Genomic DNA, 13,818 nt, shown 5'->3' on the forward strand with positions numbered 1-13,818 from the left:
TGGCAATGACTTTTTCTCTAATGCTTAGTGGTGTCCTACAACATACAATATTATCGATATCGTTTGCTCTGTAATGCAATTTCCTTACAGGAAAGTCCTTCCTCACACACCCATAGATTGGTGATTCTCCTCATGTGACCTTGATATTCATTATAAAAAAAATTCAGCAACTAAATTATTCGCATGATATGAAAACATAAATCACATTCTAGGTAACTTGATTTTAGGAAATGAATTATCGATTTTATACGAAAACATACATCAGATGGTAGCTCACTAGAATTCTCGTCCACTAGAAGAAGAGCTGTACGAAACCTATTTCCATATATTGTCTGCTGGTAAAAATTAAACATTATCATTAAAATGTAACGCTTTCAATTGATCTTAAAAATGCGTATAAAAGGACATAAATGGCTACTACCGTTTTAGATGGCGTACAACACACTTGGTTCTCTTTGGTTGCTATCTTAGCAACATTGATCACCTGATTCACATTCAACATAATGTTTAATTGCAAATGTTATTCTACTAGATATATTTAATTATACACCAAACCAACCCCACTATAATTGTAATTGGGTAATACATACAATATTATAACTATACAACTCATAGCACATAAAATCTACAATAATATTAGACGAAAATATACATGTTCAGCACTTTGCTTACTCGATGAGGGGGGTGTTTCGAACAAAACTGGCACCTATCAAAAGGAAAAAAATATGACTAAGTTCAATCATGCACAAACAACGAGGCTGAATTAATTATTTACGCGTTTTATACCTCACTGGGAATAACAAATTCTTCATCAGCAACACACAGATCGAAGCTTGGGATTTCTACCTCCTTTGGCTTAATGCTCTTTTGCTTGGATAGTGCTTCGGCTGACTTAGCATCCATCCATACGTAGAACTCTTCTGGGTATGTTATATATCTTCCAAATCCATAATAACAAGTGGTTGTTTCACATTTTTCGGCGTATTAATCACTATACGAACTCCAGTCTGTTTAAACACTTCATCCACGCTGTCTTTAAAGATTCTTGATCCTTTCTCCTTCATTGATGCGCTGTTTGCAACTAAGCTCAATTCAGCCATACAATCTGCTATAAACTTAGCATCCTCCCTAAGTTTCTTCGATATACTGTAATCCTCAACAACTCCTATTTGTTCTTCACACTTTTCTGGGTTCTTAATTTTCACACTATACCTAGCTGGCAATGACAGTGGTTCACGTAATCTTCCGATTCCAAATTTTGGTTTGTTCATCTCTATTCGTTGACGTTCACGTAGATCACTGCTTGACCAGTTCATCATAATAGGAAAAACTCTCTTAGAAATAGTGCCGCTAATGTTGATACGATCAACATAAAAAAGCTGCAACAAAAAATTTTAAAACATTATAATGTGATAATAATACTAAATATGATTATTAGCAGCATAATACATATTCGTATACATACTCACCACCAAAAAAATCGATGGCCCTGTATATATCTTGGTCTCATCGCCACCCCACGTCTGTCTATTCTCAATCAGACTTCGCACCATGTATTCTGTGGGGCTTCTAATTTTACATCTACTTTAACTCTCTTAAATACACATGTCCAAAAATTTTGAGTCATGAATATTGGGATGGAGGGAGTATTAATTACTTCATCTGTCCCAGTCTAATAGTCTTGTTTTCCTTTTTGGGACGTCCCACTAGAATAGTCTTGTTTCTATTTTTGCTAATGATTTTACACTATAAATAATGTGGCCCCACACACTTTTACACTCGAAAAATAAATTTCTTAATCTCCATGCCGAAAAAAAAAAACAAGACTATTCTATAGGAGGGAGGGAGTATATATTTTGCAAAGATTGTGACATTGATTTTTCCTTCATATACAAAATTACTAGTGAAATTAATTTTGGAGATATGTTCCAATATGAAATACATACATGTATAAATAATTAGTGTTACGAGAGTATGGGAAGTTTTTTTTTTTTTTTTTGAAGGGAGAGTCTGGGAAGTTGATTAAGAGGAATTTATCTCTCTCCATTCCACCAACTTATCAACAATCTACGTAGATTCGGGAATTTGCTCTTTCTTGATCTCCATCAAAGCAATAAATATCAGCTCAAGATATATTTATCTAATGTTAGTCGTTAGATATTAAAATGTAAATATTTGTCGAACATACAAACATTGGTTAATAAACTAATATTGAACTTAAAACCTTTTTAGGCCAAAACAGTCATAAAGTGGAACAATGACTTGTGACCTGTTTACGTCAAGAGGAATTTTCCACGTGTCTCACAATGAATTTCTTCGTGACACAACCCTAATTAAACAATTCATAACAAAAATTATTGGAAAATTGACATTAGGAAACTCTCGTCAGATTCCCTGATGAATTGTTCACGCTGTAACTGTAAGCGTGGTGGCCAAGCCCAGTTTATATCCCCTGCATCCATCATCTCCACCTTAAAATACGCCCAACAAATCACATACATCTACGTGGCCAAACAAAAGTTATTTACAACCCCACGACTCCTTCCATCCCAAGTTTTGCTAGAGATGGACTCAAATTTTGTGTTTCTATAAATCTCCTTCCAATACTCGTAATCGTAGTAGAGAGAAAAAGCTCAATTTTCATCTCAGAAGAGAAGAATGTATCCTCTATGGGAAATGCGGTCGGTGGCGGGGAACGTGTTCTCGGCCTACGCGTCGGTGGCCACGTCGGTGATGCTGCTCCGATCGCTGGCAAACGACATCGTTCCGGAGCCGGTGAAGTCCTTCTTCCACGCGGCCTTCAGTCGTTTCTTCAAACACCTGGTGGACAGATTCTTCGCGAGGCAGCCGACGCAGATGACGATGGTGGTGGACGAGCAGACCGGCATCACGCGCAACCAAATCTACGACGCCGCCGAGGTCTACCTCCGCACCCGAATCAACCCCGACGCCGAGCGCCTCAAGGTCAACAAGTCGCCCAAGCAGAAGAGCATCACGCTCAGCATGGTCAAGGACCAGGCCGTCGACGATTGCTTCAAAGGCATCGATCTCAGATGGCAGTTCGTGCTCGTCGAGGCCGACGGCCAGCACGGCGGTTTCCGCCCGGAGAGGCGGTGGTTCGAGCTCACCTTCGAGAAATCGAAGAAGCAGATCGTCGTCGACGAGTACCTGCCTTTCCTGCTCTCTAAAGCGCAGGAGATCAGAGACGACGACAGGGCGGTGAAGCTCTTCACTAGGGATTGCCCCTTCGACTGCGACGACGACGACGGCGGCAACGGCGGCGGCGGCTACTGGGGCTGCGTGAACCTCGATCACCCGGCGACGTTCGAGAAGCTCGCCATGGACCCCAATTTAAAGCGCGCCGTGATCGAGGATTTGGACCGGTTTGTGAGGAGGAAAGATTATTACAAGAAAGTAGGCAAGGCTTGGAAACGAGGATACCTTCTGTACGGACCGCCGGGAACCGGAAAATCGAGCTTGGTGGCTGCTATGGCTAACTATTTGAAGTTCAACGTGTATGATTTGGAGCTGAGCAATCTCTACTCCAATTCGGAATTGCGGCGAATGCTGCTCTGCACCAATAACAAGTCGATCATCGTGATCGAGGACATCGATTGCAGCGTGCAGTTGCACGACAGGGATAGGGAGATGGAGTCCGACGCTGCTGACGAGCAGTCCAACACTAAGGTAAGCTTGTTAATTGCGAGCGAGACAAGACAAGTGAAGTAATTTTTATTGGTATTTGTGATTGCAGTTGACTCTATCGGGACTATTGAACTTCATCGATGGATTGTGGTCGACTTGTGGAGACGAGAGGATAGTGATCTTCACAACCAATCACAAGGAGAAGCTTGACCCGGCCCTGTTAAGGCCGGGTCGGATGGATATGCATATTCACATGGGGTACTGCACCCCGGAAGGGTTTGAGGTGTTGGCGCTGAATTATTTGGGGATCCACCATCACCCCACGATGTTCCCGCTCATCAAGGACATGATTCGACAGTTTGAGGTCACCCCGGCCGAGATTGCGGAGCATTTGATGAGGCACGAGGATGTCGACCTCGCTCTTCAGGGAGTGCTTGATTTGCTCCACCAGAAGAAGCCACCCAAAAATGATGAATTATTCCTCCACACCGATGCTATTGCTAGGGATAACAAAATTGGTGGAGATGCTGTTAAGGACAAGGGGAAAAAGGGGAATTTCTGGAAATCTGTCATCAAATTTCCCAGACAACTAGGCAACTAAGTCTTGTTGTCAAAATTTCGGCTAATTTAGTGCGATAAATCAAATTTCCATGAGTTTTCCATTTCCAATCATTCATTCAAAAATTAGAAAATCCTCGAGTGAAAATTGTTCAGGCCGCAGTGTCGGTGGCTAATTCATGCTGTTTATGGTATATACTTTGATTATTTCTCAATCATAGTGAGCATACAAGTAATTTGGTCACGTGATGGACTCAAAAAATAGGGACAAAATGTTGAGTAGCCTTCAACTTGTTCAATTCTCTTGTTGGCCGTATTTTTCACCAAACATTTGGGCCACATAGCAAATCAGCTAAGAAAATCCAAAAATTTGTGATGGCGTCCATCTATTTTTCAAAGTGTTTTTCCTCTCTTTCTCAGATGTGAATGAAAGCAGCTTTACTTTAGATTATGGTATCCAACCTATTAAACATAAAAGGCAGATCATATATTTCTTAATCATGCTCTCGTGTCTTTCTTGCGGGACGTCGCGAAAACGATAGCGTCTAATGATGTGATAGTGTCAAATTTATCGGATTAATTCAATCATTTTCTTTTTTCACAAGTGTCGCCTACTTATTTTCATTTATTATTATGGTTTTGAAAGTCATCCACCAAAAATTAAAACTGAATCGAATTTGTGGCTCACGTCGAATGCCACTATGAAAAAAGGCAACCGCAGATTTTGGGATAAAACTCTGCCCATTTTATTTTCACAATTAATTTGCAAATTTGTTTGGGCTATTAAAAGGAAATAGATTAATAAATTAAAGAAAAATTAAACATTGATCCTAAGTTCATATAAGCACAAATTATAAATAGTGAAACGAAACCCGTCTCATAAAATTATACATCTCTGTTTCTAATGAAAAACAAAATTTGAAAATAGAGAGACGCTAAACTTTACAGCGATTTTGATTGTTGTGTACTACGTTGTTAGTTTTGATATGTAAAAGCCATATTTAAATCAATTTTTGGTACTTCTAAAAAAATCATTTTTGGTAGTTTTCGAATGCAAATTGTGTTGCTTGTGTATTTGTTGAAAAAAATGAAAATTCTGATGAAATATTGAATTGGAACTAGTAAAATATTTAGTTATAGCCCAATATCATAACTATAAAAGAAAAGGTCCAAATAAATTTCAACCAAGCCCAGATAGCCCATACTTAGCTTCAATCTCAGCCCAAGTTTTACTACATTTTTCAAAACGTGATTAAATTTAATTTACTCATCAGATTCAAATACTGAAGAATATGAGTAATTTTTATCAAATTGAAAAGATCAATCATCAAGACCTAGTGAAATTGAATTTCGCAATAATTTTTTTTGTAGATTGTCGAGCTAAATCTTTGTCTCTAAGTTAGTAGATTTGAGAATCCAGATCTTATTGGTAAGTTGGTTCTCTCCCATTGTACACAAATTCGTAATTTTTTCGATTAATTATGGTGTAGCAGTGGTAATATACTTTGATTTCAGCACTGAAATCAGTGAGAAGGAAATGGACCCGGATTCAGTGAAATCGACTCTTTCTAATTTGGCTTTCGGCAATGTAATGGCTGCTGCAGCTCGCGATTACCAAAAGGTTCCACATCTTTTTTTCTTTTTAGTGGGTTTTTTTTCCCCGGTCAATTTACTCTGATGAATGTCATGCCCTGTATTTCTGCTTCGGGAATTCTATGTGCAGCAGTTTTAGTAGAATTGATGAATTAATGGATGCACGTTGAAGACTATTTGCATATGTGAACTGATGTACTTGGGGGTATATTTACATAATTCTACATTTTTTTGGTGATGTTCGGATTTAGTTTCTGGTATTGTCAAATTGTATGTCGTTCTGATGAGGTATCAAGAACGAAAGAAGAAGTTTGAACATTTTTCAACTAGATGCCCATCTCCCCACTTGAATTAGATTAACGGGAGTAAACATTGATGATTGGATTAATTTAGTGAAGGGAAAGTTTTCCTTGTTTTATGGAAAGTGGCAGAAATGTTATAAAGTTCAATTGCCTGATTTCAAATTAGATGCTGCAGTTTGGTAGATTCAACAGTTGAGTGTTGATTTTTGTGGTTTTGATTAAGAAAAAGCATGCATTTTGCTAAATAATTTGTTCTGAGAATTTGTCAATGTTTATGTGGCAATTGGGGATTCGATTCATTTCAAGGTTTCTGAAATGGCTAGAGGCTTTTAGCTTTGAAATGAGCTTTAACTGTGAGCTGGAATGGAGATTTGGTTGAGTAATTTTTGTGAATAACTATCATAAAGAGGATGCAACGATTGTGGATCTCAATTGCCGTAACTTCCACAGGATTTGCTGGCTCAAGGGAAAGCTAATGCATCAAGCTCTGTTAATAACGAAGTGGATCTGGATGAGCTTATGGATGTAAGTGAGTCTTGCATTTTGATTCTGTTGCTTTCTTCTTCTCTTTATATCTCAACCTTTTGCCATCTTTCTGGTACTCGTAGGACCCTGAGCTGGAGAAATTGCATGCTGACAGGATTGCGGCTCTTAAGGTATCAATCTAGGTGGTTTTTTTCTTCTATCCTTTAAGATCATCTGTCTAGGATTTCAAATGAAATGAGGTAGGGGTTGCCTCTTTAAATTTTATTCTTTTGTTAACTTTCCTAACAGAAAGAAGCAGAGAAGCGGCAAAAATTGACAATGCAAGGTCATGGGGAATATAGGGAGATAACAGAAGGAGACTTTTTGGGTGAAGTTACTGGCAGTGAAAAAGTGATTTGTCATTTCTACCACCGAGAGTTCTATCGTTGCAAGTAATGACACATATGATCTCTTATTTGCAATATCGATAAAAAGTGGGAAATATTGAGTTGATATTTTCAATTAGGCATATAATGTTAAGTAAGTGTTGAAGTAATGCTTTACTATATTAGGACTCAATAGAAAAGACAAGATAAAAGCCTAAAAGAAGGATTTATGGTGCCTCTGTCATCATTGCATTTTTTTGCAGTTTGCAGAGGTCTTCTTATGAAGATCTTTCAAAAACATGCATTTGTTAATATCTTTTCTTGTTGCACTTCTCTAGGATTATGGATAAGCACTTGAAGTCCCTTGCTCCTAGACACTTTACTACTAAATTCGTCAAATTGGATGCTGAGGTCAGTATAGAAGAGCTTGCTGCATGTGTGCATTGTACCGAAAGAAGTTATAATTCATGTATGTATCTCATTTTTTGGCAGAATGCTCCTTTCTTTGTTGCTAAGCTTGGAATCAAGACATTGCCATGTGTCATACTATTTAGGTAATCCTTTTTCACTATTTCTTAAATTCCCAATTATGCATTTTTCCATTTGCAAGAGGGATCATTCCATTGATTTATGAATGGCTAGGAATTGCATATTCATTAAGTTGGGAACAACTATTGTTAGTCCGTTATTTGTTTGAATCTCATCATATTCATTCATCTCTAAGTAACTTCTGTGGTATCCCAATGTTACTTATGTCATTGCTGATGTTGAGTTTTTTAGATTCATACTTCTTTATATCCTTGCTACGACATACTATGCAATGTATTCTGGACACAGGTTGAGAATAAGTGATGGTGATGAAGAAGCTATTTGTAGGTGGTATCATCAAAGTAAAATCAGGCGATGTCATAAAAACCTTAATTTGTTCAACCTATAAATTCTGGGTGATCACTTGAAATTTTTTCCTCATGGCCACTGATTCATTTGGCATGGTATTAGAAAGTTGCATTGCTTATTATTCAAGCTAAAAATCGCATTGTTTATTATTGAAGTTGAAAATCGCATTGCTTAACATCAAATATGAATAACATATATTCATACAGGAATGGAGTAGCATCAGATAGGCTAGTGGGGTTTCAAGACTTGGGGGGCAAAGATGATTTCCCCACAAGGAAGCTGGAACTTTTCCTCTTGAAGAAAGGTAATATTGTTTTCTGAATCCTGCGCTGTAGCTTCATTTATACACCTTGTTGCAGGTTCTAAACCTTTGTTTTCAGGAATTATCGAGGAGAAAAAACGAGATGAAGAGGACGATGATCATCTTGAAGGCAAACGCACATCAGTGAGAACATCGGCAAATACAGATTCGGACTCTGACTGAGAAGAACTCACAAAGCAGTTTGCCACAACTTCTGTGTAGTGCAGTTATTTTCTGCTTTTCTTTATTTACTGTAAAATTGTATTGCACGCATTGATGGCTGTAACTCTTGGTGTATGTGATGTTTTGTCATGTTTGCCTATCGTGTATGGTTTGTGAGCTGGGATTATTGTATTTAGTACTCAAGTGATGATCAGATATCTATCGATTATATGATAGTGGTATACATGCAACTACGGCGTGTTTGGCTAAGATTATTTTAGAGAGTTTATAAGTTTCAACCCCTAATAAAATGTTTCATGAGGGTTTTCAAAATAAAAATAAAAATGTTTCATGAGTTTATAAGATGTAATGTCTCAAGAGCTTACAACATGTCAAAGTATTTGGATAATTGAACTTAAATTATAGAAATGAGGGGAAATCTTAGTTAGAGAGTTAAAATTGAAGAAATATGAATTTCAAAGAGTATATGATGAAAATAACAAATTATAGTTAAGTTATTTTTGTAAAATGGTTGTTACTTATAAGATTATAAAAAAAAAAAAAAAGTGGAAGTTGTGGAACTTATTTTTCATGGAGTTTATAAGCTATTAAAACTTATTTTTATAACTTATAATTTTTTTACTAAATACTTTTTAAGAGCTTATATAAGCTCTTAAACAATTTAAAATGTTGGAGTCTATATATGGTTATGCACGTTAATGAAGTTTTAAGACTATGTTTATCAGCAATTACCCAACCATCCAAAATCTTTAATATTTAATTCATTTATCTATCTTCCACAATTCATAGCATGATCGAATTTTGAGAATTTATTGAAGTTTGGAATATCAGCAAGATTTGGATAATAGTCTTGATGGATTGAAATTTTGAAAATTATAAAAAGAATTATTACCTCGATTCATTGAAAAATAGAGAAATAAATAATAGATGTTCTAAGCAGAGAAAAAAATGAGAGAATTTGGATGTGTGTTGAAATATAGGAAAATTGATTTCTATTTATAAAAAATGAATAAATATAAATTTTGTAATTTTTAATTTAACATTTTATATAAAAGGTACAATAATTGTATCTATATATCTAAATAAAAAAAGACCCAATAAAATGGAGACAAGTCCCTCTCTCATGGCAGAAGGCAGAGGAGAGAGCGAGACCACCTTAATTTCATATACTACTAATACGTTCACCTGTGCGATGCACGGCGAGTATTAAAATTAAACGGTATATTTAAATAAATAAATAAATATAAATATTAAATAGTTACAAAATATAAGCAAATCTATATCTATACATAATATAATTGAGAAAAACAAAATAAAAAGAATATGTTTATGTAAGTAAATATTAAAATTCGTATACAGACAATTAATTATTTATCTACAAATTTATATTAGAATTAATACAAATTGAACTTTTAAGCAGATATTTTAACATTAAAGAGATCTAAATCAAATCAAAATGATTTCCTTCTCTTTAGTTTCGTTAACAACTACTCTCTTCATCCCTAAAAAGTTTGCCATAATTTTCTTTTTGAGGCGACCCTCAAAAGTTTGCTCCAATCTCTTTACTTTCTATTTTTGTACATGGTCTCACCATCAATTTTACAATTACAATCATTTAAAACTCATGCCGCTTCCCTTGGGGCAAATTTTTGAGGGACGGGGGGAGTATTATATATATAGATATCTAACAAAATATAGAAAGTACAATAAAATTAATATAAAAACTAAATAAATAAATAACACAATGTTCAGCATTTATGGAAGAGGAAGAGAGAAAATTTTACTTTTAAACTTATGAATGGTGAAATAATATTTTGTTGGGAGATGATCTTATTTGGTTCTATATATAAAAAAAATTATATTATACTATATTTTTCTTTTCATAAAAAAATATTCAATATACATCTTAAATTAAATACAATGACAAAATCTCTAAATTGGTGTAAAAATAATTTAAAATAAATTATGAACGATTAAGTTATAATTATTTAAAATTTCAAAATAAAATTATTATAAAAAGAAATAAAAGAAAAAAATAATATAGTATATGTTTAACATTAATGAGAGAGGAAAATTGAGATTAAAAAAATATTTACTCTGAAACTTTAAATAATCATAAAAACTTTAAATAATCATAAATTGTTCCAAATCTATTTTCGATTATCTTTTTCTCAAATTAAATATTTTGTCATAAGCTTTAATTAAGATTTGTATTGAAAAAAATTATGAAGCAAATATGACTATTGTTAATAAATAAGTAAAGAGTGAAACAACATTCTTTTGGAAGTTATGATCATTATATTACATATTTTTTTATTCATAAAATAATATTCAATATACATTTTAAATTAAAAATTATGATAAAAATAATTAAAAATAAATTATAACAAATAAGTTATGTTAATTAAATTTTTTAAATATAAAATATTTTATTTTTATTCTCCCTCCTCTCTCCCCCTTTCTCTTTCCTCCCTCTTTTCTCGGTTACTCCCTATATTTGGGCTATAGTGGGATTTAGTTACATTATCTCTCCTCTCCCATTTTTTTTAACTTCTATCATTGCCTTCAATTAATGATTTTATTACAAAATTGTCACAAACTGTGTTCTCATATATAGATATAGATATATTACGGTCGATCACTTATTATTTCATCCTTTTCATGTTTTTTTCTTTTATTTGATTGACTTATGTGGTGATCACTGCTTCAAATTATGACCGATTGTATAATATAGCAGTAAAAGAAATATACGCATATGTCGTTATAAATTTTGACAAGTGATATAGTCCCCAAAAAACTGTGGCAAAATTAATGCTGAAAAAGGAAAAGTGTGGCTGCTGGGATTCGAGCCCAGGTCTCCACGGCCACAACGTGGAATTCTAACTAGGGATGTAAATGAAGCAAATAATTTTGATTCGGTTCGGTATTCGATTCGAATTTTTGATATTCGAATATCAAATTTTATGATTTGAATACGAATACAAATACTTTTTTTTGATTCGTTTAGTTATCAAATACTATTCAAGAATCACGATATTCGATTCGATTTGATTCGGTATTCGAATATATATATATATATATATATATATATATATATATATATATATATATAGGGAGAGGTTCAAGAAAGAACCATAAATAAAAGAAGACCGGAGAACCATTTTCAGCCATTCGATCATCAAGATCTACGGTGGATGCATCATCTTGTTGGATGAATGCAGATTCTGGGTTCGAATCCTGAATGGAGCATTTTTTTAAATTTTTTTAGTGCATTAATTTTAACAGCGAATGCATTAATTTTTACAGTGGATGCATTAGATTTGATGGTTCTCCCGTTCTCACAAATAATGTAGTTCTCTCTAGAACCACACCCTATATATATATATATATATATGTATGTATATATATATATATATATATATGGTGCGGTTATAGTGAGAACCATAATTATCGTGAGAACATAAGAACCATTAAAATTAATGCATCTACTATATAAATTAATGCATTCATTGTTAAATTTAATGCATCCGAAAAAAATAAATTTTTTGTTGCCTTCAGGATTCGAACCCAGGATCTGCATTCATCCATCAAGATGATGCATCCACCGTAGATCTTGATGATCGAATGACTTAAAATGGTTCTCCGTTCTAATTTTAATTAGTGGTTCTTATTTGAACCTCTCCATATATATATATATATATATATATATATATATATATATATATATAGGGGAAGGCTAAAATAAGAACGCTTATTAAAATATAAATTAAGAACCATTTTCAGCCCTTAGATCATCAAGATCTACGGTTGATTCATCACCTTGTTGGATATATTCATGGTCATGAGTTCGAATCCCAAAGGTAGCAAAAAATTATTTTTTCGATATTCATACATTTATACAGTTTATTCATGCGTGTTATACATAAAATTCATGCATTTTTGCTGGTTCGTAATTCTTAAAATAAGGGTGGTTTATTAAATAACCGCCCTATATATATATATATATATATATATATATATATATATATATAAATAATAAAATTTTATTTTTGGAAAATAGAAGAATATATTTTTAGTATATATTAATATATTATTGAGTTTTTTAAGTAAATTTTGAAATATTATTTTACATTTTTTTCTCTATTAAAATCGTGGATTGAATATATTCGAATTAAATTAATAATAGGAATTTTTCGAACCGAATATTCGATTTATATTGTGTTACATACATTTTTAAAAAAAGACAAACGAATATTCGATTCGGTTCGAGTATTCGCGAATAGTATACGAATCGATCGAATACAAATAGCGAAATATGATTCGAAAGGTATTCGAATACCGATTCAAATATGTAATTAATTTTACGAATATGAATCGAATACAATAATATTCGATTCGATTCGATTTGTTTACTTCCCTAATTCTAACCACTAAACTATAGCCACTTTGTTGCCTCACTATTTCTCATGATACTTTAATATGATCACTACCGGGCACAAATTGATCATGACACTTTTTTCGACGAACTCGGACAGTTACTATTTGATTTGTATGATTATGATTACTCATGTATCACCAATTTATATCGGGCACATAAATGCAAGTGTTACGTATCTTTTTCTTTACGAAAAGCTGCTACGAACGTGTTTAAGCTTGTGGAAATTAATTTTTGGTAAATATCATGAAAATCCCTGAAGTTTACTCGCTTTATCAAAAATATTCCGAAACTTTTAAAATGTTTTCTAAACCCTCAAACTATCAGATTTTTATCAAATATATCCTGCATCTATTTTTCGATCACCAAAAATGTGATTTGGCTCACCGGATGTCACAATGTAATTTATATTCTATTTTTTTATAAAATACAATGGCAAAAACGAAGTCGTTTCGTATCATATCATTTAAAAAAATCCACTCTGAAATTTAAAATTCACTTCTACTGTGTTTGAAATTCACGCTAATAACCTAGAATTATGGATAAACACGATAAAATATGGTACGAAACGAAGTCGTTTTTGCCATGTCATTTAAAAAAAATATAATATAAATTATATTTTGGGATTCGGCGAGCCAGATCACATTTCTGGTAACCGGAAAATAGATGCAGGATATATTTGATAAAAACTTGATAGTTTGAGGGTTTAAATAACATTTTGAAAGTTTTAGGGTATTTTTGATAAAATGAGTATAGTTTAGGGGTGAGTTTTCATGATATTTACCCTTTTCACAAGCTTAAGTTTGATTGTATCCATCAAATATTTTTCATGGAAAGAGAAAAGGTGAACAAGTAAGAAGAAGAAAACGATGGAAAAAGGAATCAATATGATCAAGATATAAACGGAACCACATGATTATAATCTAAGATGATCGAGAAAACATTTTCATAATTCAGTCACACGCAAAATCTATTCCCGGATCGGATGCAGTTGAACCGACGTCGATGATGCCGGAGATTCTCTTGTCGTCGGAAACCGAATTAATCTTTCCA

At 33.7% G+C, this 13,818-nt stretch overlaps 2 protein-coding genes across 2 annotated transcripts; both read left to right on the forward strand.

Annotated features, from left to right (window-relative positions):
• The first annotated feature begins 2,345 nt into the window (after positions 1–2,345).
• LOC131004159 (AAA-ATPase At2g18193-like) lies at positions 2,346–4,418 on the forward strand. The gene is made up of 2 exons (XM_057930782.1): positions 2,346–3,687; positions 3,755–4,418. The coding sequence occupies exons 1-2, from the start codon at positions 2,659–2,661 to the stop codon at positions 4,244–4,246; spliced, it is 1,521 nt and encodes a 506-aa protein (XP_057786765.1). The 5' UTR covers positions 2,346–2,658; the 3' UTR covers positions 4,247–4,418.
• Positions 4,419–5,402: 984 nt separating this feature from the next.
• On the forward strand, positions 5,403–8,560 carry LOC131004160 (thioredoxin domain-containing protein PLP3B). The gene is made up of 9 exons (XM_057930783.1): positions 5,403–5,632; positions 5,719–5,824; positions 6,549–6,623; positions 6,707–6,754; positions 6,873–7,015; positions 7,288–7,360; positions 7,442–7,503; positions 8,053–8,150; positions 8,227–8,560. The coding sequence occupies exons 2-9, from the start codon at positions 5,741–5,743 to the stop codon at positions 8,328–8,330; spliced, it is 687 nt and encodes a 228-aa protein (XP_057786766.1). The 5' UTR covers positions 5,403–5,632; positions 5,719–5,740; the 3' UTR covers positions 8,331–8,560.
• Positions 8,561–13,818: the final 5,258 nt, after the last annotated feature.

Source organism: Salvia miltiorrhiza, unplaced genomic scaffold (genome assembly GCF_028751815.1).
Source record: "Salvia miltiorrhiza cultivar Shanhuang (shh) unplaced genomic scaffold, IMPLAD_Smil_shh original_scaffold_327, whole genome shotgun sequence".
Taxonomy (NCBI): domain Eukaryota; kingdom Viridiplantae; phylum Streptophyta; class Magnoliopsida; order Lamiales; family Lamiaceae; genus Salvia; species Salvia miltiorrhiza.